Genomic DNA, 27,801 nt, shown 5'->3' with positions numbered 1-27,801 from the left:
AACAAAAAGGGTGAAGGATAATAGACATACTATGAGAAAAGGCCGATTGGGTACAGACCATAACGCGGGTGGTCTGGATTATTTTAGTTACAAAAAAGAGAAATGCGTGAAGCTCAATCAGCAGAGCAGAGCTCATTTTATTATATTAGATGAGTTCCGTCTTCAGCAGTAGAGATTGGCTCCCGGAGAGACGCGGAGCTGCTGGCAATACTGGACATAGTGCTCAACTCTGACTCGGACGGCCGCCGGGTTGCCATTTTTGCACTCTCCGCCGTTGATGACGCGGATGGTGGAGCCAAATCCCTGGCCGGAGACTATCCGCGAGTGCACGTTGTTCATCCAGAACCAGAGCGCCGTCTTGAACGACACCACCGGGTTGGTGGCTACCGTCTCCGGCGAGCCCAGCAAATCCAAGCCGAGGCTCCTCCCGGCCGCGCCGTAGTTGTAGTTCCACGTTATCTGAATAGGCCCCCGGCCGTGATACTTCTTGCCCGGAACGCACGGGAACTGCGTGCTGCTCCTAGAGCAGTAGTCCCTGCTCGACCCTCCAATTTCTTCTATGTAGCAGAAACCTGCCGCAAGTGACAAACTTTAGCCTCGTGCGCTACGTCAATCCAAGTAAATAACTACTCCAAACCCAATAAATACATGTATTTAACCCAAAACGTTGAAGAAACATGCAGCAAGTATCGACTTCAAGAGACAAATAGAAACCGAGATTTATATCTATACATATAATAGACGTAGAGGAAATCTGAGATACAGCGAGTGGAAATCTTGTGTTGACGGACAGCGGCAAAAAAATAGCGACTCAAAAGTCCAAACCGAATAATATATATCTGTAACGCTAGAAGTAGAGGAAAAATGGAACAAGTAGCGAATTTCAGCAGAGCGTACGTTAAAGGAATATCTAGCGACTTTAAACTGAACCACACGAGACGAACAGAAACCGAGATTTACATCTCTATATGCATAAATATACTCGACGTAGCAGAAAAAACTGCGATACAGTGCGTTGAAAGACAACGGCAGTAAAAAGCCACTCTAAGGTTCAAAAGGAATAACGTATCGATAACCCTAAACGTAGCGAATTTCAGCAAAGCCTACGTTCAAGTAAAAACCGCGAGAGAGACGAACAGAAACCGGGATTTCTATCTATATAAAAGTATACTCGACGAATGTATGTTGTGTGCGAGGATATTGCACTGACTTCCGGTCTCGCGGGTGACGTGGGCAAAGAAGGCGGCGATCTCGCGCTTGGAGACGTCGCTCGTGCCCTCGGCGCCGAAACGAGGGAAGGAGTTGAGGGCCTGCAAGAAGCTGGCGCGCGAGTAGAAGCGCTTGCCGGGGCAGCTGGCGGAGGCCCGGCCGATAATACCATTGAAGAAGGCGTCCGTGACGACGCTCGATACGGGGGTCGTCGGGCTCGTCGAAGCAAAGCAAGGCCCTTGTTGGCAGCCTGCGCCGCAGTAGGCGGCGGTCGTGCCGCAGTAGCCCCAGCGGCTGCAGCAGAGGTTCGCGGCGCAGCCACAGTTTTGGGCGGAGGCCGGGCTTAGAATAAACCCCGCGACCGCCGCGGCGAACAGCGTAGCACTCAGTAGATTCACACGTTGAAAACCCAAGTCGAGAATTCTTCTCCAGAACACACAAGGAGAGTTCTACCCGGACCCTGTCTTTTTATACACCCGATTGCCCTTCATGGCCGGCCCACTGAGTGGATGAAGGAAGATACAGTGAGTTTGTTTGGAAACTGTAGTCTCTTTCGCCGGAGTTGCCGCCCCTATACTTGAGCGAGGTCGTTCGTTTTTTTCTGTAAATGGTCAACCGCTCGTTCTGTGTCCGCGGCGAGGCGTCGCCCGCAGAGATTTTTCAAGTTGGGTTTTCAACTCCAAGTCAGCCCCGTCAGACTTCTTTCCGGAGAGACGGCCGAATCCTTTATTTACAGATCAAGAAATTGGAGCAATAACTTCTCGCCTTGTTGCTCCTGAGATCCGCGCGCAGCTTTCTCTTTTCGATGTCAATGAATTCGGCCCATTGTAATAGACCGCGACTCTTTTATGTGGTTCGACGCGTCGCTTGCTGTCTTCGTCAAGATTATAAAATACTGCCCTCGTGTTGCACAGGAATTCTCCGCGTTTGGACTTCACAGTCATTAATGAAACACTGTCAGTATGGTATTAAACTGGGATGGTTGCCTTCTTGATCAATTCTTGCCATCGTCCAGTGATTCACTGACAGAGGCGGGAGTGCAGAAAAAGAAATGGGAAAGAGAAGGCGATCGATAAAGAGAGAGAGAGAGAGAGTTCGCTAATGTTCATTCTGTTGAGAGTTTCTCAAGATTTCCAGGTTTTAACTTAAGATTAAAGAAATCATAAAAATAAATCACTATCAAGGATGCTCCGAATTCAATGTCGACCTCCATATTTCACCTCTAATCCCACGCGCAAGTTTCATTTTGCATATATATAATTGGCATTTTAACCATAATTATCTCAAATAAATGCTACCTGTTTATGAAATACATCCAAGCATACCATATTACACAATCCATACCTCGTTCCATGTTCATTACTACAATGTATTCATTATAGTGCATATGGGGTGCTTAAAATGTAGTTCATAAATACATGATCTAACTTAGTAAATTATGATGAGATTGTACTACGTTGGTCAGTAGTCTGAAAGAATGTGTTCTAAATATTCTTATTTAAAGGATACTAAAAAAGGACATCAAAGTATGTGGCTAGAATAACACTATCTAGTCTCATTCATATAAGACTTCAATGAGTATATCCAATCTACTAGCCATTAGTTTAGAGACACTAAGGATAGATAGCAGGTACCCTTTAACGGAAAGACTTCGATGAAGTGATCTGTGTGAATCCCTGAATGATTTTAAGCCAAACTTTACATTAGGTTGATTTATGTCAGGGTTCTATAACTGGTCCTTAAAGCTGAGACACCAAAGACGTCTAGTAGACGGACAGTCGTACTTTGACTAAGATCTATGAGTTCCTAATCGTAGATTTCTAAGTAGTCTTCATTTGGCTACATCAAGAAGTTGATGAAGATGATTGATTGGTCAAAATGGGATCATCAACCCTCGATATAAGAGGAGACAACTCAAGAAAGACAATGTGATAAAATCCTTTGCCAAGGTAGTGAAATATGGGAAAAGAGTTTTCGAATGATTTATGAATGTATCACTATTAATTTGTATGACCACCTAGGTTTTATAGTTGACGATATCCTAGGTAGTCATGAGAGTGTTAAGTGGATGGGGGACTAATGTGTACATAAATTGATAACAAAAAGGTTCCACGAGTGAGTTGATGCACACTCCTTTATATCTTCTAGAGCATCAGGTGTAGCTTGGCACCCTTAGAGCTTGAGACTCAACTGTTAAATCAATCCAACGTTAGTTACCATATGTTATGATATAGTAAATTAATTTTAAATGCCAATAAAAGGTTCTTGGACTATCAAAGGTGTAAACTATAACGATAAATGGGCTAGAAGGTCACACGCAAATGGTTTTTTTGACTTTGAAAAATATACTTAAAGTTTGGAGGTTTTATAAAAAATATCCGCTTAGTATAAATAAGTGGAGTCCCGAAACAAAACTCCGTGAGTCCATATTTCTGTTGGGCTCTTCTCCTTCTCTTGTCTCCCCTTCGCTTCTCTCCATTCCCAATGCGATGAAGATAGCATAACGGCGACGATAGAGGGTGAATAGAGCTCTTCATGATGGCTTTGTTCCCCGTTTTAATTCCATTTATGTCTTCCGCTATGATTTGTTCCAAGTTTTTATCAAAATCAAGGCCCTTACAACCCAACGCCTTTAGACACGTGTACTAGTCTAGATTATAATTTTAATTGCCCAAGAACATCCATTTCCCAACCTTATGAATTAATTAATATTGGCATACAGATTTAACGAATCTAGGATCAAAGTGACCCAATCGGTATGTTAAGCTTCCAACCCATGGGGTGTCGAGCTACACCTCATGCTCTAGAAGATATAGAGTAGTCAATAAACTCTCTCATGGAAAATTTACCATTATCTGTTATTTTACATATTTAATCCTTCATTCGCATAGAACTCCCACATGAAAGATCTTTAAATATCAAGTTGCAATCCATCATTTGAAATGAAGATTATTGAAGAACATCTTCGCAACCTTGGCTAGGGACTTAATGCATCTTATTCATCAAGTCAATCTTCTTGTATACCAAGGACAAAATCCCATCTTGACCACTTAATCACCTCCATGTAATTCTTGCGATATCTCAATTAAGACTGGTTTGAATCCCACAATTAGAGAATTGTACATCACAATCAAAAAATAGCCGTTCATGCATAGGATGTCTTTGGTGTCTCAGATCTTAGGACCATTTACACCATCATATAATGAACTAATTTGATTAACATTTACGTATAATACCATTCATAGATTCATAAAACTTAATTTGTGAAAACCTTTTACTAAACGGTACCCATCATCTATCAATAGTATCGCTACACTAACAGCCACAAGATCTGATATAATTATCATCTAAGTATTATTAGATAGATCTATTATTTCCAAATAGTTTGATGTCTAAATGCCTTATCATTTGAGTTATAATATTTGGTATATGCTTAGATATAAATGATAATTTTCTTATGATCACATCATAATTCACTTAGTAATTACATAAATTCAAGGGCTTTATTATAAACATCACACAAGAATCATAATGAATAAAGATTGATTTCAATGAAATTAAAAATGACAGACATATGTGATTGGATTGATGGCCACATATATCTATCACACCTATCTAGATGTTGATATCAAATGCCAATACACGGACATATGCTACACTCAATATTAGAAGGGGTGGATTTGATATCCACCTAGACCAATATCATGATGCCTGGTATCGATACCATTTTCTTATTGTGGCAGCCACAGTCATCTGAGGGGTTGGATGATGATATAGGATTTTGTTCACAAAGATTGGTTTTTCATATATCCAATTAAATATTCAAATGCATTTTAAGTAGTTTTCTTATGTCAAGCATATGCTAATCTATAAAAACCTAGTTAGGATTATTAAAAGTTAAATAAGTAACTCTATAGCCCATGTGATCGAGGCCATGCCTAAAGGGGCAACTATGACTATCCACGACACAAGTAGAGAAATCATCATTGTATTGTCTTGGTGGAACCCATTCTTTCATAGAAAGATTTTTATTCAGCATTGTCTTCACAAAAAACAATATATACATCCTTTTAAAACCTTTTCCATATGACATATCCGATATCCCAATATCTGATCTCAATACAGATATCATTTTCTTATAACCAGTACTGCCATCGCCCACCGTCCAAAACCCTTCAGCATACGTCCAGTATTTGATACCATGATCTGGAATCGTCCTGAGTTTCCCGGATTTCAATTATCGAATTGTCAGATATTGGATATCAGGACGGATACCGAATAGCGAAGACTATCGTAAGCCCATTAGTTGCAGACTTTAGAATTAACATATAAATAACATTGTTCATATACTCTTTATAAAGTAAAGAAATAGAATTCTCCTGAATTAATTTTCGACTGAGCTATTGCTGTAGGACCTAACTTATCAAATTAACCCATGTATTGTTGAGTCTATAAATACCAGTATCTGATACCATGATCTGTAATCGTCCTGAGTGGCCCGGATTTCGAATATCGAATTGTCAGATATCGGATATCAGGACGGATACCCAATCGCGAAGACTATAGTAAGCCCATCAGTTGCAGACTTTAGAATTAACATATAAATGACACAGTTCATATACTTTTTGTAAAGTAAAGAAATAGTATTCTCCTGAATTAATTTTCCAATGAGGTATTGCTGTAGGACATAAAGTTATAAAATTAACCCATGTATTGTTGAGTCTATAAATACCAGCATGTTAGAACACAAGAGCAGAATTCTCAACATCTGCATAGCGATTTCTCGTTCCTCTCTGCCGCAGTTCTCAGTCGAAATTCGAGCTTCAAGGTGATGATTTTTCCATTTTCTTCTTCGCGGTGCGTTCAATCGAGTGTTCATCTTGTTCACGCGTGATCGTATGCATCAGGCGAGGTCAGTCATGGCATATACTGCGAGGAATCGACCGGCCTCCACCTCCTCGTCCTTGCCACCTCGAGTTCTAAACGTACAGAACTTCGCAGAGTCTCGAGCAGCAGAGCTTGAAGCTCTTCACGCAATCATTTCCAACCGTAATGCAGGCAATTTCCGTCTTCAGCCCAGTAAACGGAGAAGAACATCTAGCCATGATGCCAAACGGAAGAAGAGGGCCAAGATAGCGAGTAATCCAACATCTCTGAAGAAGATTAACGAAGAGGGAGGGGAGAAGAAGCTGTCGAGGCGTGTTCGTAGGAGGGTGATGTTTCGGAGGAACGATGAACTAGGGTTTTGTTCGTCTGGGGATGGAACGGAGAGGCTTCGGACTCACTTATGGCATGCCAAACGGTTCACCATGGTGAAAAGATGGGGGTTTTATTTGCCTCTGGGAGTACATGGCAGGTCATTGTTTATTAAATATCGTGTTTTTATACCATGGTGCATCGTTGAAAGCTTAAGATCTCTTTAAAAAGTTCTACTCCTTCAGATGTTGGTGAAATTCTATTTATAATCCTTTTTTTACTGCCAACTTAATGTATAATTCAAATTTAAAGCTCTGATTGCTTGGCTTATTACTTTGTTTATTCTCATTGTTGAAAAAGTAAGTCATCTTTTCGATTCTTGATATAATAGCAAATGATATTTTCGATGCTCTTCTCGTTTCCAAAGTGTTCATCGAGAGACACATAGGCTTCTTAGTTTGTGGCAGAATAAGTCATTGCCATTGGTTCTGCTGAAAAATTATTTACTTCAATTTGTAGTAAATCTTTTAAGTCATTGCCATTGGTCCTGTCATTTATTGCTGAAAAATATTCATCTTTTTTTCTTGTTATTTTTAATTGGTTCAGGGGACGTGGGTCAAGAGCTCTCCTTAAACGATTGAAATCGGGGACCCTGATACACGATTCAAGCTACTGCAGTGCTATTCAATTAACAGGACGAGAGGTTGTTTATTTCTTTTTCTAATTATGATGGTCAAATATAAGGTTTTCGTGTCAATCACAAATATTAACCGGTGTTGACACTTCTTTGATACTTGGCATAAACTTAATACTGAAATGTCCTTTTTTGGTCGTTAAGATGACTCCATGTACTGTCAGGATTCGATAATGGCTATTCTCAGAAAGTTATTCGTTCAGCCTAGTCTGGATGTATCAGAAAGAAAAATGGAGCTTGTGTCACTGGGGATGTGTTACCAGAGCGCTATGGTTCGTTGATTTCATGAATATTTTTTGTGAAAGATGATTTCATAAGGTCTTCATTTTTATTTTCTATTTACTGAATTTTTCATAGTAAACTTTTCAGCTGCATCATTTTGGAGCACCAGTATCCAAGTTTATTTGTCCAGTGACATACATGTGGCGTCCTGTGGAAGGAAATGCCAACGATAGACAAAGTTCTCTCCCCAGTGGCTGTTCTTTAGATGATATCAGAAATTCCTGTCGGATGTTATGGATCTGGGTACATGCTGCTTCTTTTAATGAAGCGCTTGATGTTCTTTCAGATGCATCCCGAGAGCAGGTACCTTCATTGTAACAAGAGTCAACAATAAAAACAAAATTTTTGGGTTATCTAGTTTTTTTGTGTGGGAAAAGAATATCTACAAAGATAATCGACAACAATTTTTCCGTCAAGTAATACTTAAATTCTGGTTCACTGTTCGCAGCAAAGTAACAAGGGCATTTAGCTAACCAAAAGTCATCATTTTACATGTTTCATACCCATGAGGCTTTTGGTATATCATTCCCACTCGGGCTTATTTAATTAACTATAGGGAAAATAATCATATCACATTCCGCAAATATGCATTGACCATATGAAATTTTGAGACAAAAATTGTAGCTATGAACATATTAAGGGTTATGTAAAATCGACTTACTTTCTGATCTTGACTTAGAATGCTTGTCTGGAACATGCTGTTATAAAGCAGGATAATGGCAGTAAAAAGCAGTTCTGGAACTAGTTTTTTTACGTCACTTTTGGACAGTTCTTATCAAATAGTTTCTATTACTGGTCGTGAAAGTAACAATAAATTGCTAGTCTACTACACTATTCGATGATCTAAGGTTATTTCATGTCGATGATACTATATTTGATTGCACTTTTTCAGTTTTTACTTCTTTTTGGAAGTAGGGTCTTTCATGAAATTTTCCTATCCCTTTACAACTGTAGGAAGTATATAATCTGATTGGTATTAGTTTCCATTTGTCTCACCTTTGGATTATGTCGTGATCTTATCTGATGGATACCCGTCATGTTAACCTTCTCATACGTTCATTATTACAATAACCACCTTATTAACCTTTTAATTTATCACAGACATGCAAGGACGGTACTGTTATAAGTTGCACGTCCCTAAAAGGTAAGCTTGGAAAGTTGGAGCTCTTTGGATCGGAAGTGACTCAGATCCTTCAAAAAGTACTTCATTCTGCTTTAAAGTACGTTCAGCATACACTTGAGGGTAGAGAATCAATATCTTCTTTGTTTTACATCATTTATTACAGTTCTTTATTCTTGTGTTTTCTTATCTGATTCCATGCCATAGGTTCCAACAGGAACAGTCAAGTAAACTATCGATGATTTTTGAGGGGGCAGACGAGAGTCCATCATCCGTAGTCATATCCTTGCATCTTCAAGATCCACGAGATTTGTCACTAACCAAGGAAGATGAACCGGCTCCTTTAGCAAAATATGATGATACAATTCAGTCAGATTTTCCAAACGAAGATGCAACTGTACCATCCAAATTGCACAAAGAACCTGAATGCACATTAGGGTTTAGGTCAGTTCAGGATCCCGAGTTTCTTTCAGATAGCAAACAATTATGGGAGTCCCATGACCAGCTAAAGCCGCCAATCAACGATTCTCACCTTTGCTTGGAGAAACAAGGGAAGAAGTTAAGGGACTTCTACTTGGATGATGCAGAACCTGGCACTCTGGTCAGTGAGGACCAAGACTTAGATTCTAGAACGTGTCCTGTGTTCCTACTGAAACATAGCTTTCAGAATAAGAAACTCCAAGGGTAAAAAACTATATTGTTCATTATCTACCTGATCATATTTCCTTTTCTCTCTCTGTTGACAGATTCCTCTTTTGTGGGGGTTGCAGATGGTCAATCGTTCTTCCATTAAGCTGGGTGAAAGTCTTCTGGATTTCGCTGGTTACGCGTGGGGCCCGTGTGATAGGACTAAGAGAAAGACGATGGGTTGCATCAGATGTTAGTATACCCAAACCCTGGATTTAATTTTCTGTGTTATTTATGAATGGTAATTATTTTCTATCACAGTGCGGCATTCCTTGCTTTCCCTTTGACTTCCCAGACTGCAAAGCCTATGCAAAACTCATGTCTGAGATATCTGCTGAAATGAATCTAGCTGCAGAGCGACGACCCCTCCCCGTGAGACCAACTAAGATTCACATACCTCCTCCATGGGATTGTGTAAGCTCTTCTGTTGCCATATTTCAGAAAAATGACCAATTTTCCCCCTTCAAGAACATATGCAATATTACGGCTCAATCAGCGGGTCCTCCGGTTTGTTTGGGATCTCTAATGAGATCATGGGACATGCTGCATCAGAGCTTGAAGCGCATCAATGGTGCTAATCTGCTGCTGTTTCCTGACAATGAAATGTGTGAAAAGCCTTTCTCTATTTTGTTGGAAAGAGAAAGGATAAAGTGGGCTCCAAGACGTGTGGAAAGCCTATTTCTAGATAGGTCCCTACTTTGGTGTAGGGTTCTTTTGTGTCCCTGCCGAGAAGGAACTTTGGTGTTGTGTGTGCCCCTCTCCTCTCTGATATCTTATTGCTCTCAGCAAGGTCAGCATTTCCCTTAACTGAATCAATGTCTATTTCTATGTTCACCTGTTATTCTGTCTGTTCAAATTTGGTTATTTTCTGGCTTGCTATAATTTTTCTAAGAATTTGTTCATTTCATCTCTTGCTTGTTGTGAACAGTCTATAATTTCCGCACAGCATAAGGACAAAGTGAATACGAGAATGTTGAATACAAGATACCAGTTCTAAGGGTCGAGCAATTCTTCCTTGTGGAAGCAGGCTTCTCCTGCTCTCCAGCCTTTTCCCGTACTTCTTGACGGGACCCCAACTGCTTCCCTGACTCTATTTATAGGTTCCTTGGCCCCCTTATTCTTCTTGAGCTGACGTGGACCTGATTCTCTTATTGGCCCGCCTTTTATATGTTCTCGAAAAGAACATATCAATATATTCCTTAACTTCTTACATGCTTCATTGTACATCCATCCCTCTATTAAATAGTAGATATTATTGCTTGAAATTATGGTTATTCATGGGAACATTATTTAATGTTTAGTAATACAGGGTACTCGAGGGATGTTTTATGATATTATTCAGATCAAAATTACGGTTCATAAATTGCTTTTGTAAATTAAGCCATTTAATTATTTTGCAGTCCTGAAGAGAGAGGAAAGGTTCAGCTTTCCCAGGCAATGACTGCTTCTTACTTCCTGGAAGTGGATTCTGGCACGTGGACAATGCAAGTTCCAGAAGATCCATTATCTCACCGCTGGCCTATTGGATTTGTCACATCAGGATCAACTCATGGGAGGTAAAAGAAATTTTCAGTTGCGCATTGAATATCTTGATATTCTCAGAAACGATTTTTATAAAACATTAAATAAACAACTCCTGCTATATTGCTTCCCTTGGGAATTAAATTAAGCTACCCGAGAGCTATTAAGGGAATAACACCAAGTATTCTAGTCTTTTTGCTCAGAATTATCTTCATATTTCACTTGGGAATTCTATATAATAATATTTTCATGAGTTGTTCTTTCTATCTCTCTTTTTTTTTGAAAATCAAACGGAAGATCAACCGAAACCGGTGATCAACCTTTATTTGGTTTTTCTTTTTTTTGTTCTTTCTATCTCTTGAATTGACTAGTACTATATTGTAACCATATTTAGGAAAACTAACCAAAATCTGCCAGTGTTCCAGATTCAAGAATTCCATTATTTTGTTTCCGAACAAAGTATCTTTATTTTCCTAATGGAGTTAAACATCATAGTAGTTTCTTAAGTTGTTTGTATACGTTACAAAATAAACAGCTCGCGATATGTTCCAGTCATATTAAATAAAACTTGCCGAGATCAGTCAAGAGAATTGATTTAAGTATTCCAAATTCCTGTTGTTTGGGAACTAAATATCTTATTCTACCCTTTGGAAGACTAACATAATTATAAAAAATTCTGGGGTACTATTAAATTTTAAAATAAACTATTGATAATATATTCCAACCATACTGCATAAAACTAATTGTTCCATTTCTTTGCTTCAATCTTCATGCAGTGCTCACCCAACTGCCATGGGGGTATGTGAAGCGACCTTGTTGGCTGAGCTGAGACAGCAGCAGTGGAGAGAGAAACAGGAGAAGAGCAAACCTGAGGTACTTGTCCTCGTGCGGAACCTTAGATCAACTGCCTACCGTCTCTGTCATGCTTCGATTGTTCTTGAGCATGGCCATGATTTTGATTTCATGTGACCCAAGAAAAATTGATTTATGCAAAAAAATTCGTTTGGGACATTCCCAACTTTGGTTGTCCTCTTTCTAGGCCAAGATTCATGTGTTTTTAGTCTTGTTATTAAAATTAACCTCTTACATTGCTGTATCTAATAAATTCAAAAAAACTTGATAGTTGATTAGGAAATCATAAAGTTTTGTCTCAGTGGGACCAAGATTCAGTTTGTTCTTCCATTCCTTTTTTTCAAGTTCTGGAGATGTCCCTTTGGAGATTAAATCTCATTTTGAACTTATAAAATATAGAAAGATATTTAAGAGTTATCATTTGAAGTATGGATTATTCAGGTAGCTTCCTATGTAGGCCTTTGAGTGCGGAGAGAATGTGAAACATTTATTTTTGGGAAAAAATATCACATTAATCGTTTATCTGCTTAGACTACAGATTAAAATGATGTCACATTCTTATTAGGTTGAAAAACCTTTATAGACTTTGAATCCTTTTTATTTGATTATCAAATAACATTTCTAATACTTGCTGATTGATAAGCCGAAAAATAGGGGTGAATTATCCAATTAAAATCCCTTATCATTGTTAATTTAGCTTGTACAATAAAATTTATAAAACCCTAACTTAAGATGTATCGTGATAAGTATGGGTATCGTCCAAGGGAAGCTAGTAAGGCAATTCATTTAGTGATCTACTTGAATAATTGAACTCCTAATTAGGGGTAATTTCATCTTCAGTAAAGATCAAATCACCCTAATTAGACGAAGAATTTAGAAAGGAGGGTAGAAGAGATGGGAAGTATAGAAAAAGGATCTCTAAATTGACTTCTTTCATCCAATAAAAAGGATCGAAGGAGTCAAGTAGAGGGACTAAGAGAAAATTTTGGTTTCGGCTTGTTTTGGTGAGGCTGGAATCTAAACTAACTACTATGTCTTAACTATAATTTAATCTTTCTTAGAAATTAAACCCTCTTTTTTTTCTATCTTTTTATGTTCATAATGTTGCAGGTGGAATAGTTAGATCAATTCAATACTCAACTCTTAATCGTAGTAAGATCTTGTACATGCTGCTCAAGCTAAGCGATATAGAATTTCAAACCAAGATCAAGAAGAATAAACAAAAACTTCACTATCTAATAATCCCAAGTACACTGAAATTCAAGAACAAAGACAACGAAGTAAAAAATACCAAAAGCAGTTGACCCAGCCTGGTTCTCCACTCTGTCTTGAAGCTGTGAAAGAGCCCCGTCCAGAATTAAAAATTGATTTAAACTCCTATTTTCTTGTTAATTATATTTCTTGTTAATTTTCCTTTTAATTAGATCCTTTTTATATTTAAAAATTCATTTGTGTATCAAATAAAATCCCAAAAAATCCATAAAATTCTAGAAAATTCAATAATTCATCCCCACATTAATTAACAAGAAATATAATTTTTAAAGTTGCCATTTCAATTTAAATAGAGTTATTCCAAGCTTAAATAAATTCCATAAAATTTGTAAAATTAACAAAAAATAAGAGTAAAATCAGAATTGGCTTGGAATAATAATTAACATGTAAATATATGCTAACAACCCTATTTTAAACTCTTAAAATGAATAAAATTGTGCTAATTACTTGAATTCAGCAAAGAATTCCGGGTGTTATCACTGATCCACTAGGAGAAGAGAGTTAATTTAGCCTTCTTCTCTGAAGTTGGAGAGGATGTTTGGTTCATCTGCAACTATTTTGAAAATACCATAACACCAAGTTCATTGTGAGTGCTTACAACTAAAAGGATAATTAAAATGTTGTGATGAATAATATGGCATGTCGGAAGAGTGATGTATATGATAAAAGAAAATCATAACTCCAATATGAAGGGTGTGATTGAATATCCCCCCCCTTGGGGTATTCTTGTAATTCTCTCTCTCCTTCTCTCTCTCCTTCTCTAGGGTTTTTCTAAGGGAGGAACCCCCTTACCGAACAACACACTCTATTGAATTACAACATTCCACATGGTATCAGAGCAAGGTCATCCTTGACCTTGGTGGTGCTCCACCACCACCTCCCTCTTCTCCGGCCGCTGCCGCCCCCTGCTCGCGATCGGCACCGCCTCCTGCTCCGCCGGCCCCCTGCTTGCCGGCGTCGCCTCCTGCTCCGCTGGCCCCTTGCTTGCCGGCGTCGCCTCCTGCTCCGCCGGCCCCCCCTGCTCGCCAGCGCCACTCCTTCTCTAGATTGGTGCCCCCCTGCTCCAAGCGATGCCGCCCCTGCTCGCCGGCGCCGCCCCCTCCTGCTCCAGATCGGTGCCGTCCCCCCCTACTCGCCGGCGCCGCCCTCCTCCTGCTCCAGATCGGCGCCTGCCCCCTGCTCCAAGCGACGCCGCCCCTGCTCGCCGGTGCCGCCCCCTCCTGCTCCAGATCGGCGCCGCCGCCCCCCCTGCTCCAAGGCGCCGCCTGCTGCTCAGCCGGCCCCCTGCTCGCCGGCGCCCCTCGCCCAGATCGGAGCGCCCCCTGCTCCAAGCGGCGCCGCCCCTGCTCGCCGGCGCCACCTGCTCGCCGCACCGCCTGTTCCGCCAGCCCCCTGCTCGCCGGCGCCCCTCCTGCTCCAGATCGGTGCCGGCCCCCCCTGCTCGCCGAACAAGGGACAAGGGACAAGGGACGAGGTCGCGATGGCAAACTCTACCCCCCCTGCATTCACTGCCAGAAGTTTGGCCATCGCTCCGACAAATGCTGGCAGAAGTTCGGTAAGCCCGGCCAGGTTGCCAACTCCAGCACGACGGACTCCTCCTCGGCCTCGGACATCCTCTCTATCTCCAGGGAGGAATATGATTGCCTACTCGCTACTCGGGCTCCGACGGATACCTCGAGTACCACGGGCTCTCATACCTCTCATATTGTGTCGGCCTCGACCTCAGGTACTGCTATTCTTGCCTCTCCTTCGGGTTCCTGGATCATCGACTCGGGAGCCTCTGCACACATGTCAGGTACCCCCTCTCTCCTCTCCCTCATCCTGAGACTGTCACCATTGCGGACGGCTGTGTTTGCCCCGTTCGGGGCAAAGGACGTTCCCTATCGACCCCCTCACTTCCCTTATCTAACGTTCTCTACGTACCCCATTTTCCCGTTAACCTCCTCTCCATCAGCGCTATCACCAAATCCCTCTTCTGCTCGGTGTCTTTCTTTCCTTATCACTGTATTTTTCAGGACTTGCGGACGGGAAAGAGGATTGGTTTGGGACGTGAGACCGGCCGGGGTATCTACGAGCTCATTCCCGATCTTCCTCCCATTGGGTTTCGTTGTCTTCTCTCCCAGTCGGAGACTTCCCTCCAATGGCATCGTCGTTTGGGTCATCCTGGCATTACCAAACTTCAACAGGCCCTTCCCTGGCTAAACTTATCTCCTTTTGATTGTGAGTCTTGCCAGTTGGGCAAGCATTTTCGTTCTACTTACTCTCGCCTTGACTCTATTCCGAGTACGAAACCTTTTGATCTTGTACACTGTGATGTGTGGGGACCGTCTCGTGTCTCTTCCATTTCTAACTTTCGCTATTACATCGTCTTTGTCGATGACTTCTCTCACCTCTCATGGGTTTACCTCCTCCATGACCGCACTGACGTTCTCTCCTCGGTTCGTCAGTTCCTCCAAGAGATATCCACCCAATACTCCTCCACCCCTAAAATTCTTCGCACGGACAATGCCTTGGAGTTTGTTCAGTCAGCCCTCCAGGATCTTTGCTCCTCACTTGGCATTATCCATCAGACCACGTGCACTTACACTTCCCAGCAGAACGGTGTCGCCGAGCGGAAACACCGTCATCTTCTGGACATGACCCGCACTCTCCTCATCGAGATGGGCGTCCCACACTACCTTTGGTCGGACGCCCTACTCACCTCAGCTCATCTTCTTAACCACTTACCCTCCTCTCCTCTGGGTGGTGAAGTTCCCCTCTATCGCCTTCACCCCGATCGCGAGCTATTTGTCCTGCCTCCTCGGACATTTGGGTGCGTGGCTTTTGTCCATGACCACACCCCCAATTTGTCCAAACTGGCTCCTCGCTCCCTTAAAGGAGTCTTCGTTGGCTACTCTCGCACTTAGAAAGGCTATCGTGTCCTTCCTGATCAGCGAAGATATCTTGTATCGGCCGACGTCACCTTCTTTGAGACCACTCGCTACTTCTCCACTACTCCATCTTTGCCCACCTCTCCACCTACTCCGTCTACTCTGACGCCACCTTCTACATTCCCTCCACCCACTCCTCCTCCAGTTGCGCCCACTCCTGAGTACCTCTTGGACTTCCCACTTGAGACAGTCTCCTCCTCCGTTACTCCTCCTCGCTTGGAACCTCCAGCTCCGTCGGTACTTACCCTGGCGCCGGACTCCGTCAAGCCACCAGGCGGGTCCTGGCCCACGTCCGCAAGTTCGGCGCCCCTTGCATCGGCACCGAATGACCTCCATCTACCCGTTGCTCTACGGAAAGGTACTCGCTTCTGTACCCTTCACCCTATTTCCCACTACGTAAATTATGACCGCCTTCACCCCACCTATCGTGCCTTCTCCCTATCCCTCACCTCCGAGTCGATACCACAGTCCCATTTGGAGGCCCTGAGCATTCCCCACTGGAAGGAGGCTATGGATCAGGAGTATGCGGTCCTCACCGAGCGTCGGACTTGGATCCTTGTTCCTCGTCCGCGCAATACGAATATCGTCACCTACAGATGGATATTCACGGTGAAGTATAAACCAGATGGCACCATCGATCGATACAAGGCTCGGCTAGTAGCACGCGGCTTCACCCAGACATACGGCATCGACTGCAAGGAGACATTCTCTCCCGTGGTACGTTTGAACTCTATTCGAGTCCTTGCGGTGAATCAGGGGTGGTCACTACATCAGTTGGATGTTTCCAACGCCTTTCTCTATGGGGAGCTCACCGAGCAGGTTTTCATGGAGCAACTGCCCGGATATTCCACTCTAGGCTCGACTGGCAGGGTATGTCATCTTCAGCGCGCCCTCTACTGCCTCAAGCAAAGTCCACGTGTATGGTTCGCAAAGTTCAGCAAACTTGTGCTTGTTCTGGGACTCACCCCATGCACGGTGGACCCTACGGTGTTTTACAAACACGGCTCCACTAGCACGGTCATACTTGCGGTGTACGTGGATGATATTTTACTTACGGGCAGTGATCATGCATGCATTGCTCAGGTAAAAGCTTACCTCCACCAGCATCTGACCATTCGGGACTTGGATACGCCCACGTACTTTCTAGGCATTGAGTTTGCTCATCCGCCGGGTAAGTTGATCTTGAATCAACGAAAGTACGTCTTGGATATGCTAGAGGAAGCCGGGTTACTGGGGTGCAAACCTTGCAGCTCTCCTATTGACAGTAAACCTTGCTTCTGGGACTCTACTTCTCTGCTCCTTACTGACGTCGAGCCTTACCGGCGATTGGTGGGGAAGCTCATCTACCTGACGATCACACGTCCTGACATTGCTTATCCGGTGGCACTCCTCAGTCAGTTCATGCATGCTCCTGAGGACATACATTGGCACGCTGCCCTACGCATGCTTGCCTACTTGAAGCATGCCCCGGGCCGGGGGCTCCTCTACCAGCACCATGGACATCTCCGAGTGGAGGCGTACTCGGACGCCGGTTACACTGGGGATCGCGGTGATCGGAAGTCCACTTCAGGTTTCTGCACCTTTGTTGGTGGGAACCTGGTTACATGGCGGAGTCAGAAACAGCGGGTTGTCTCCCTCTCGAGTGTGAAAGCCGAGTACCGCGCCATGACGCACGCCTCTTCGGAGCTATTGTGGATACGCTCTCTCCTTCGCGAGCTTGATTTTCCTGTGCAGAAGGCTATGCCAATGTACTGTGACAATCAAGCCGCTATCTTCATTGCCAACAACCCCACCTTTCATGAGCGGACGAAGCACATCGAGATCGACTGTCATGCAATTCGTGATTGCGTGCTCACTGGCCTCATCACTACTCCACACATGGGATCTTCGGAGCAGTTGGCAGATATCTTCACCAAAGGACTGAGCACCACCGCATATGACGTCATCTCCCGCAAGCTGGGCATGTTTGATATCTACGCTCCAGCTTGAGGGGGAGTGTGAGTGAATATCCCCCCCCTTGGGGTATTCTTGTAATTCTCTCTCTCCTTCTCTAGGGTTTTTCTAAGGGAGGAACCCCCTTACCGAACAACACACTCAATTGAATTACAACATTCCACAAAGGGTTGTACCACCCAAGTCTTTTGTATCTTCTATCACAATAATGATGAAATTCATCATCGCCAATCCTCCTGCAGCTGTATGACACATTTTTATCATCACCTATCATCTTAACAAGGTTTACTCTACTTAATGCAGCCAAGTACCGAATCCATATAAATAGCATCTACAACCCTTGAGTCCACAAGCACTAGAGACCTCTTTAAAAATGGGAACACTCAGAGGGGAGAAACATGTTTCTCCCTAAAAAAAAATCTGTAATGATGTGCCAAAATTATAGTGATTTCTTATTTCGGCCACTCAAGGTTCAAGGCCATTCACAAGAAATATGGAAAAAACAATTTGGGCATCAGGAAAAAGTAGAACTAACAAGATAAACAAAATATCAGAAGCCTGACAATTCATGAGAAAACATGTTCTACGGCATTAAGAGCCTACAGAATCTATCACAAGATACTGTGTGGAAATAGAAAAGAAAAAGAAAAGACGCTCTCCCCCTTTAAAAAGGTGTAGTAGAGATATTCTACACAACCTCATTGAAGTTTACATCTATTCTGCTATATTTGAATATTAAGTACGTTCTACTACAAACTAGTTGTATCAAAGTCTATACTTTACTACCTAGGTATCTTCAAAAGTTGTGCAGGATTTTCGGATAATAAGACCAAATTTCTAAGTTAAGTCAAGATGCAAAGTCCAAAATTTAAAGTGAGGATAAGCAAACAAAGAGTAATTGCAAGGCTTTGACACAGATTCATTTGAATCTATGAAATAAAAAATTTCAATATTTATATAAAGAAACATTTGCTTTTAAAGTGTGTAATAAATTGGGGTAAATTTTACAGAAAACACAATTGCTTAGGCAGATCCAAGCAAATCAGAGTCGATTTGGTCTTCCCATGGCTCGATCAACAACATTTGAATCTGATCCCTTAAAAGGCACTGATAATGTCGAGGTGATGGATCTAAATACTTTGATTGAGGATTTATGATGTTTATAACTAATGTATTTTTCTGCTTCTTATGCTGCATTTCAATATTCATTATTTTTTGGGTAAACGACACATCACCCGTGATAAACAGAGCATGGCCATTAAATGAGATCATGAACCATATGGCAGATGCACTGTGAACCTATGTGTATGTTCTAGTGATTCATAGTTGAGTGATAAACTAAAACTTAGGCAAAAATTATGTCATTGTCCTATTGATTTTAATCAATAAAAAATACTCACTTGAATGTACTAGATAGTAGATAGATATGGGTCATCTCCATAGGGAAAGGATCTTAGGGAATCACCCTATGTTATAGTGATTTTAAGAGGATGAGAAGTGATACATATAGGATACAAGGTAGTGACAAGATGAATATGTTGATTAGAGAGAAGTTCTAGCTGTTAGATGAAGATGTCACTGTTAATCTAGAAGAAGTAGTTAACATGACGTAGCTAGAGAGGATGAAAACAATGGAGCTAGATGGGTGAAGACTTAGAGAGAAGATGTAGAAGAGGAATAAGAGATGAGGTGGAGGAAGAGAGTGGTTATGGGTTATTTAGGTATATAGATAAGGAAACACTTGACGAGATCGTGATGACATAGATGATACGTGACGCAGGTGGTAAATGACAATATATGGTGATGGATGATTGTAGATAGTGATCATAAAATAGGTTTAAAGTCATTTGTTCTTAAAGAACTTCTCCAAGCACTCAAGACACCAACAACACCATTAGTGGATCTTCAAAACCTCACTCTGTTTCAATCTGCCTCTCTAGGAAGAAGCGAGTATTATGACATTTTTTTACAACGGTTGGGCTCAATTTATGAATCCCAATGTTTTTCAGCTCAATTGCCCTTCGAGATCATCAAATATTATGCTACGAAGTTAGCTGATTCCTAGTCATTGCTTTGATCCCGAGATTTCTCTCTCCTCATCCTTGTCACCGTCATCACATCATAAAGGGTTTATTCCTTAAAGCTCACAAAGATTCCACAATGATTGGAACTGTGATGGAGCAGGCCAGCTTACTCCTTTGGAGATGCAATCGAAGCCGCCATCATCATCATCGTTGATAGTCCGCCGGTTCGCGTCCAGCCCGACTAGCACGCCAAGGCGATAGTGAAGACACCGGGGTTTAATACCCCGGATGAAAGCACGACCACGCCTTTGAATGTTTTGATTTCTCGACGGCTCGTGCTCATTTGTTTTCCATTTTACTGTGTTAGTGTGTTCATTTTCGTCGAGTCTGTATCCATCGTGTTGTGTTCATGTTTGTATCAACGTGTGTCGTGTTGTCTCATGTCGTCGAATGCGTGTCGGGAGTTATCTTTTTTTTTTTGTACTGAAGGGGGGGGTCATATGTATAAGACCCCCCCCCCCTAGTAAGGGCACTTGTTCCCTTACAAAGGGTTATCGTGCCCCTATATAAGGGCCACGATGGAGCCCTAGCTGTTCAGACCAGGTTTATCGTTGTTGAGATTATCGTGCTACCTAGGTCTCCCGAGAGAAGAAGAAAGGAGAGAAGGAAGATGAGAGGGAAGAGAGAAAAGAATGGGAAGAAGCAAAGAGCTAAGCCCCTACCTCCGTGCATTGTTGGTGACCTCCTTCTGCCACTCGGCGTGCCCCCCGTGCAGCTGGCAAATCTACAATCGTGCTGTCACCACGCTGTTTCACGGTGCAAGTACAAGGAAAGGGAGGCAGAAAATGATTGCGCCCTTGCCATCTGACCTGCATCCACTGGTCATCTACGTTTCTCGCGGCCGACAGCCTGCCGCGTTGTTACCTGGAGGTTAACCTCACCCGTTCACCTGTCCAGAATGTCGTTGACCAACACACCTGCTCTGATGCCTAGCTGTTGAGGTGACAGCCATCCGCGATGCCTTGCATAGTCGATGGCCATCCGCAATGCCTCTTGCCATGGGGATTGCTCGGTCATTCACCCCATCACCTGGTCGGGAACCTCGATCAGTTGACCTTCCTGGTGGGAGACGTCCGCGCTATCTATCGCTCGTCGATCGTGTCGCACGTGTGAATGTTCACGCCTGCCCCCCTTGCACCGTCAAGTGAGACACGCCAACGCGCCCGCTTCTTGGCAAAGTCAGTTCACGCGTGCAACCGTCCTTTGATTGCAGGGCGCTCTTGATACATGCGCGCCCACGTGCAACCTATGGCGTTTTGCGCATGACCTAGTTTCCCCCGCGGCTGCACATGGTACCACCAGCGGATTGCTGGGTGCCATAGCTCCAATGCGCACAGCCATCGTGTTGCCTGCCGCCACTCGCTCCGCTGTGTGACTTAGCCCGTGCTGACCCCACATCAGATCGCATTGCCGGATTAAGCCTATCGCTTGAGCCACTTTGCCGGTGTACCTCTCTTCTACATTGTCCTTGCCTCCAATTTCTAATTACCACTCCTGCGCCACGTCGCCACTACCAGTGGAGCCCAGCCGTGCCCACCTACGGCACGCCTCCGCCTACCTGTCCACATCAGCCCATGCCCCGACAAAGACACCGACGATGGACGCCGCCACCGACGAGGTACACCATTCTCCTTGCTTGTCAGCTATATTACGTCTTCCATTATATTTTCGGCTGCACTCCACCGTGCTCGGGTTAGTTTAGGTGAGAGATTATCTTTTGAAAACTACAAGTTGAGTGATTTCCCAGGTAGGGGTTGAGCACGTTTGTTACGTGCGAGAGCCAACGGATTTATTCCGCTTGAAGACGTAGTCACTGTCATCTCTCTATCGAGTTCAGAAGGTCACTGTCACCGTCACTAGTCGTCTACCCAGAGCTCGGAGCTTGGCGAGTCCCCACAAGTTGTGGCCTGCACGTACATCTCACCTAGGATACTGCATCACGTAGTTACATCCCCTTAGGGATTTATCTGTCGGACGCCGTCATTGATGACGTCCGACATCATCTTAATATCAGAGCATCATCTCGTTACCCTTCGGACATGTGTGTACTATGTGTTGTTACATGTTGTTACAGAGCATCGTCTTGTTACATGTTGAACGACATCATTGACGACGTCCGACATCACACTGGTTTTTGACATGTCATTTGGCATCACTGGCCAGTAGGGCGACAAGACTCCCTTTGCATTAAAAAAAAATCAAATATTAATTATAATAAGCGTGCGACATGGTGCTGCATCAGCATGCGCCTTGTTGCCACTCTAAATGTCATTATCCATTCAATACTCCACACATGGGTGCCATGTATACATGTGTGTACTATGTGTACAGATGTCACTCTGTGTCCTAACCGACGCCATAATATTTGATTTGAAAATAAATAAAATAATAAGAAAGAAAAGTATAATTTCAATGTTCCCCATTGATCCACCCACACATTTATTGCACAAAAAATCTTTTATTTTTTGATTGGCCATGTCATACCTGGGGTTTAAAGAATAATGTATTACCTCTTTAGTAATTATTGTCATTATTTCATTGCTAATCATCATGCCATAACTGTCACGTTTTAAATATATAGTTGAAAATAATCTTTCACGATGAAGAACGATTGGATGTCCCCAATCATTAATGGTAATCGGAGGCTGGCAATCGATTGACATGTGGCATGAAGGAAATCAAACCCCAAATTCCACTAATAATTGATATAAATTAAATATAAATCCAAAAATATAAATAAATATATATATATAAATAGAAAACCCATGTGTTTAAAAATATAATGTCAACAAATAAGAAATTCATATTCTGACTCAAAACATTATGTAGTTTCAGAATATGAAGACTGAAAGTTTCCTAAACATAAGAGTTCGTAAGTCTCAAAACATCATTCAAAAAAATGGATTTAACACATATATGACAACTTTAGTGCGAATAAACATGTAAATATCATCATATTAGCATATTAATATTGTGTTGTCCATTAGATAGTGACAAGACTACTAATTTAAGGGGGGAAGATTAGAGTCCAAGATATAGAAGAAGCTGTATGTGATTACCATGAAAATTAGGCAGATATTATGTCTGAATGCTACTAGTTGTGAAACAGAAACAAGAGGGTGTTACGCTGAAATTGGGCCATCAATCAGACCAGTCGGTGAAGCCAGCATTTTCCTAGCTCAAAATTTGGGTCCACTTTTAGCAATCTCTAATGGTCAGATTAAATTTTGTGATGATTGGATCCTTGATTCTCTACATGCATTCCATGTATCCTAACAACCACATGATTTTATGTTCCATAATAATGCTTCATTTGGTATCATTTGATGGTAGATGGTACTCCTTGTAAGACGCAGTGTATTGGGAATATCTAAAATCATATCTGTGATCGTACTATTCAGAGTTTTGGATATCTGGGACATGTACTGGATCTCAAAAGAAACCTCATCTCTCTTAATACTGATTCTAGGGGTACATATTTGGGGGTAAAGGTAGCTTTTTAAGGGTTCTAGGGCAAATCTCATCATTTCGACGTGGAATCATAAATATGCCTATTTATTTGTCATGGATGGGAGTATTATCTTGCGAAATGCTAATGTGGCATCGTTATCTCAATCAGCTGGAGATATTACCGAGATATGACATATAATACTTGGTTATATGAGTCACATAAAGATAACATTGGTTGAGAACATTTGATGACTAATCTTAAATGTAGCTTTGCCTAATTCATTGTGGGTCAAGGCTGCAATGATGACAGGTTATATGTTCAACCAGTCTCCTTTTTCTGCATTTAAGATGTTCCCACAAAATTTATGGTTTAGGTTGGGTATATGATGATGTTTAACGTTTATAATTGTTGGGTTTAGCACATGCATGTGTACAGAATGTGTTTTTTGAATTTAAACCCAATGTCAAGTGTTATAAGCAGTGGTGTCCTTAAGATAAGAATGTCATTTATAGAGCGTATGTGTTATTTGATGACTCTGGAATGTTTAAGTGACCTACATTGGCAAATAAATTCAGATGTATAATCAGTCATGCCCAGATCCTCCTGTGCAGTCTAGCCATGTTACGATAGAGATCTCTCTCTTAACATCTACTTCTTCTACACTAAAGGTTCAGCCTGAAGCTAATTCTCAGCCAGAGCCAGTTCCATCGCCATCAATAATAACGGTCTGAAATTATTCCTGATCCATAGTATACCCATTCTGATATGGTTAATTATGATGTCATCATTGCTGATGATGTTCACTGTGCTTGAGAATAATCAAGCTCCAAAAGACAGTTAACTCTCAGTCTCTACCAAGCGGGGTATCGAATTGCAAGAATAAATGGAATCCCTGAAGAAGATCCTCACTTGAGGCCTGGAGAAGCTTATAACACCCAACAATCCAATTTTTTGAAAGTGAGCATTCAATAAAAATAAAGGGATACATATTGAGGACTTTATCTTCAAGGAGAGGTTGTTGGGAAAAAGGTTCAACGTGATTTTAAAGGCATAGCATAAAAACTTAATTTATGCTTTCATGAGCACCGCTCTATAAGAGAAATTATTGGGAATTCTTGTTATAGTTATGAGCTAGAGAAACTCAATGTGAAGATATCTTTATTGTACTGAGATCTTGAGGAGGACATATATGGATCAGCCTTAAGGCTTTATTGATATGATGAAAAACTATCTTTTTTCAGCTCAAAAGGTTTATCGATGGGTTGAAGCAGCCCTCTTGACAAACTTAACCTAATGGACTTCAATCAGAACCAATAAGAGAGTTGTGCTTATTTCAAGAAATAATATATTTCATAAATTTATTTATTGTTAAAATGGTGTAGATATTTATAATATTAAATACCAGATCAGTTCAGAATTTTGAGATGAAAGCTATAATTCTGTTATCCAAGATAAATGTGCCTATAATTAAAAAATGGATTATAATCACCGTGTCCAATTCTGTTATCCAAAGAAAGCCAAAATTTGACTTTCTGGGTCGCGCTATATGATCCTTTTGATTTATCTATCCCTTCGCCCGGGGTCCAGATCTTCAAGTCCTCTCTCACTACCTGCAATAAATAGAACATTGTTATGTATTTTTTAGCTCTCAACAAATATATAAAATTGCATTAATTATTTTTCTATCCTTAAAAAATTTATATTAAACCTTTTAAAATCTTATTATCATTCCTAATCAGTGTTGCTTGCATTTAATTCAATACATATAAGTCTAATAGAAATATTTCACATTTTATATTAAATATGTTTGGGAGAAATTATGTAAACATTTTCTATCATGTTTTGACCGTTCTAAAAAAAATAATCCTGTAAAATCCCATAAACTCTGTAGAAATATAATTGATATATTAGCTTGCATCTTTCACTTCCAATCTAAGAAAAAATCCGAAAGTAAACTACTGCCTCCTATAGGATCAACCCTTACATACCATATCATATTTACATAAATAAAGTGGACATTTTATTTTAAAAATTTTCTATTTTTTATTTAATTTTATTTAAATTTTCTATTTTTCAATATTCTTTAATTATTTTAAACTATTTTCCTTTATTTTTTAGCTGCTTAAATTTCTGAAATATTTTTCTCAGTTGCATCTTTGTATGAATCTGATGAGATCTTTACGTCCGGATATACTAAGCATATGTTTTTAGGAAAATGCACCGAGATATTAATATTTACTATGTTGTAAAGCCCAGAGGGACAGAATTTTTTACTTGCAGAATAAATGCAGCAATGTTAGAACTAAACTGAAAACCAGGGTACTAGAAAGAATTAAGATAATTATGATGGCCCATATGAGAGTCAAGTTTACAATATAATTACTCCACCTTATGATGAAGGACTAGAATTCAACATCGACCCTCATATGCTTCAATTTTTACCTATTTTATGCAATATTTAATTAGGAAGCTTATAAATGTCTTGAGTATCTTAAAGATATTTGATCAATGTACACCTTCCGAGGAGAAGGGACAAGGGAAAATTGAACCCATGGATTTTTTACCGAATGGAAGATATCAGAATAACAAGGGGTATTTTATTAAACAGTATGCTGGATATATTTTGATCAATTAGATTTCAATAGTGAATGTTAATTCAACTGTTCAAAAAAATCAAATGGTTTGAAAAAAATAACTGGGCTTATACGATTAAATGTACAACGTAAAGGCAGGTGTGGGTTCATTGTCAGCCAGGATCCATCCTCGAGGTAAAGGCGCTGTCTTTCACCCACATCTGCCTCAATGGCATCAAGCTCATTGAAACTGAGCAAAGGGTTGTGGAGGTGCATTGTTGTGAGTGACGGCACCATCTCCTTTCAGCTGGAGCCTTCTGCCAACCTGTCCATTACTGATAGGGCCACTTTCCGAAGTGGTGACTTATGAATTATGGAACACAATGAGGGGTATTTGATTCTTTTAGCCTTTGCCATTTCCAAATGGCATGTCTTGTAGCACTATGTATTACCTTCTGATCTAGTCTCATGGTGAGAATATTCAATTTTTACTGTGTTTACTTTTATAATCTACATTTATGGTTTTTTATTATGGGTGCAGGATGATTCAAAATAATTTTTTGAGTTGTTTATCCATGTCACCTGTTAGAAAAAAATCATAGATCCATGTGGAAGACTAAGGGAAAAGAACTTTGCAAAATCCATGAAGTGGAACTGAAGACATCTTCCAAGAGCACTTTCTCTCCATTGACGCAGTTTCATTTACTCAGAAAATGCTCTCCATGTAAGATTCCCAAATATGAGTGTCACATTTAACACAAAAATACTTTTTACTTTGTTCTAGTAGCATAAGATATTGCAAGGATATGAGAGCATTATATATTATCATATTTCTGTATGAATCTTTCAGCACTATTTGATCTAATTCAAACCGGGCTATTCAAATTGAATTGTCCCAGGTTATTCAATTCAAACATTGGACTGGACCATGCACATACCCAATCCCTTCCTTATAGTGTATCAAGAAATGATAAAGATGAAAATATTTCCCTTTTCATTGAAACATATAGCCAATGTTTGCTTGAAATCACCGGATAACAATTTTCAATCTTGGGGGGAAACAGAAAAATGATTCCTGAATTATTTCTAATTCAGTTGGAAATAATAATGTCTTAAGGAAAGCCATCAAGTATTTCACTCAAGGAAAAGATTCATTTACCAAAGCCTAAAAAATATTCATATTTTTCCCTCGATGATGTCCACATCAAGCCATTCCATCAAGGGTATCGGTCCAAACCTTCTATTGGGGCCTTTATGATCATGAAAGAAACAAGTTGGACATAGTTAGTGGGGGTACCTTTTTGGAATCTATGCATTTCAATCCTTTTGGGAAAGATGTTCAAACAATCTACTGAGCATATAGTGATTAATGGTTGAACCCAGAAAGAGGAGGTAGTAAATTTTCATTCTATTTATCATTTGTTTATAATTTTTATAAGAGGTGACAGCTCTAGGAAGATAATGCGATGAACTCCTTTGCCAAGGTAGTGAAATATCGCAGAAGAGTTCACTGATGATTTACGAATGCATCAGTACTAACTCGAATGACTAGTTAGAGTTTGATTGTTGACCATACCCTAAGTCATCCAAGAAGTTTCAAGTGGATGTGGGACTATACATGCACGGTAATTGTTGATGAACAGGTTCCATAAGTGAGTCGATACACACTCCTTTATTTCTTCTAGAGCGCTAGGTGTAGCTTGTCACCCTACATGTTGGAGACTCAACCTATCAATTGGGTTAAATCAATCTGACTTTAATTAATTTATATGATGACTTAGTTAATTAATTTGAAGTCTACTAAAGGTTATTAGGCTGCTCGAGTCGTTAACTCGATTGATACATAGGCCTAGAGGGTCACATGCAAATTGTCTTTGAACGTTAGAAGATATACTTAAGTTTGGGGGGGTTTATGAAAAATACCCACTAAGTATAAATAGGGGAAGGCCCTAAAAGAAATTCACCCAGGACAGAAAT

The 27,801-nt window shown here is 41.0% G+C and overlaps 1 protein-coding gene and 1 pseudogene across 3 annotated transcripts; one reads left to right on the top strand and one right to left on the bottom strand.

Moving 5' to 3' along the window:
- Nucleotides 1-11: 11 nt before the first annotated feature.
- On the bottom strand, nucleotides 12-1,700 carry LOC144704951 (endochitinase EP3 pseudogene; annotated as a pseudogene). The gene is made up of 3 exons (XR_013581934.1): nucleotides 1,684-1,700; nucleotides 1,211-1,632; nucleotides 12-572 (listed from the first exon to the last, which is right to left on the bottom strand). The product of XR_013581934.1 is annotated as an endochitinase EP3 pseudogene (transcript).
- A 4,228-nt stretch (nucleotides 1,701-5,928) lies between these two features.
- On the top strand, nucleotides 5,929-11,625 carry LOC144704360 (ribonucleases P/MRP protein subunit POP1-like). Of its 2 annotated transcripts, XM_078576771.1 has the most exons (11): nucleotides 5,929-6,037; nucleotides 6,117-6,565; nucleotides 7,012-7,108; nucleotides 7,264-7,371; nucleotides 7,469-7,684; nucleotides 8,483-8,601; nucleotides 8,709-9,185; nucleotides 9,272-9,380; nucleotides 9,450-9,978; nucleotides 10,589-10,744; nucleotides 11,486-11,625. In XM_078576771.1, exons 2-10 carry the CDS (start codon nucleotides 6,129-6,131, stop codon nucleotides 10,627-10,629), a joined length of 2,133 nt encoding a protein of 710 aa, XP_078432897.1. In that variant the 5' UTR covers nucleotides 5,929-6,037; nucleotides 6,117-6,128; the 3' UTR covers nucleotides 10,630-10,744; nucleotides 11,486-11,625. The 2 variants fall into 2 exon arrangements, with proteins under 2 accessions (XP_078432897.1, XP_078432898.1); XM_078576772.1 differs by lacking the exons at nucleotides 10,589-10,744; nucleotides 11,486-11,625 and having other exon boundaries at nucleotides 9,484-9,670.
- The last annotated feature ends 16,176 nt before the right edge of the window (nucleotides 11,626-27,801 follow it).

This window comes from Wolffia australiana, chromosome 6 (genome assembly GCF_029677425.1).
Source record: "Wolffia australiana isolate 7733 chromosome 6, ASM2967742v1".
Lineage (NCBI taxonomy): Eukaryota > Viridiplantae > Streptophyta > Magnoliopsida > Alismatales > Araceae > Wolffia > Wolffia australiana.
This window is presented reverse-complemented; position numbering and strand designations above follow the sequence as displayed.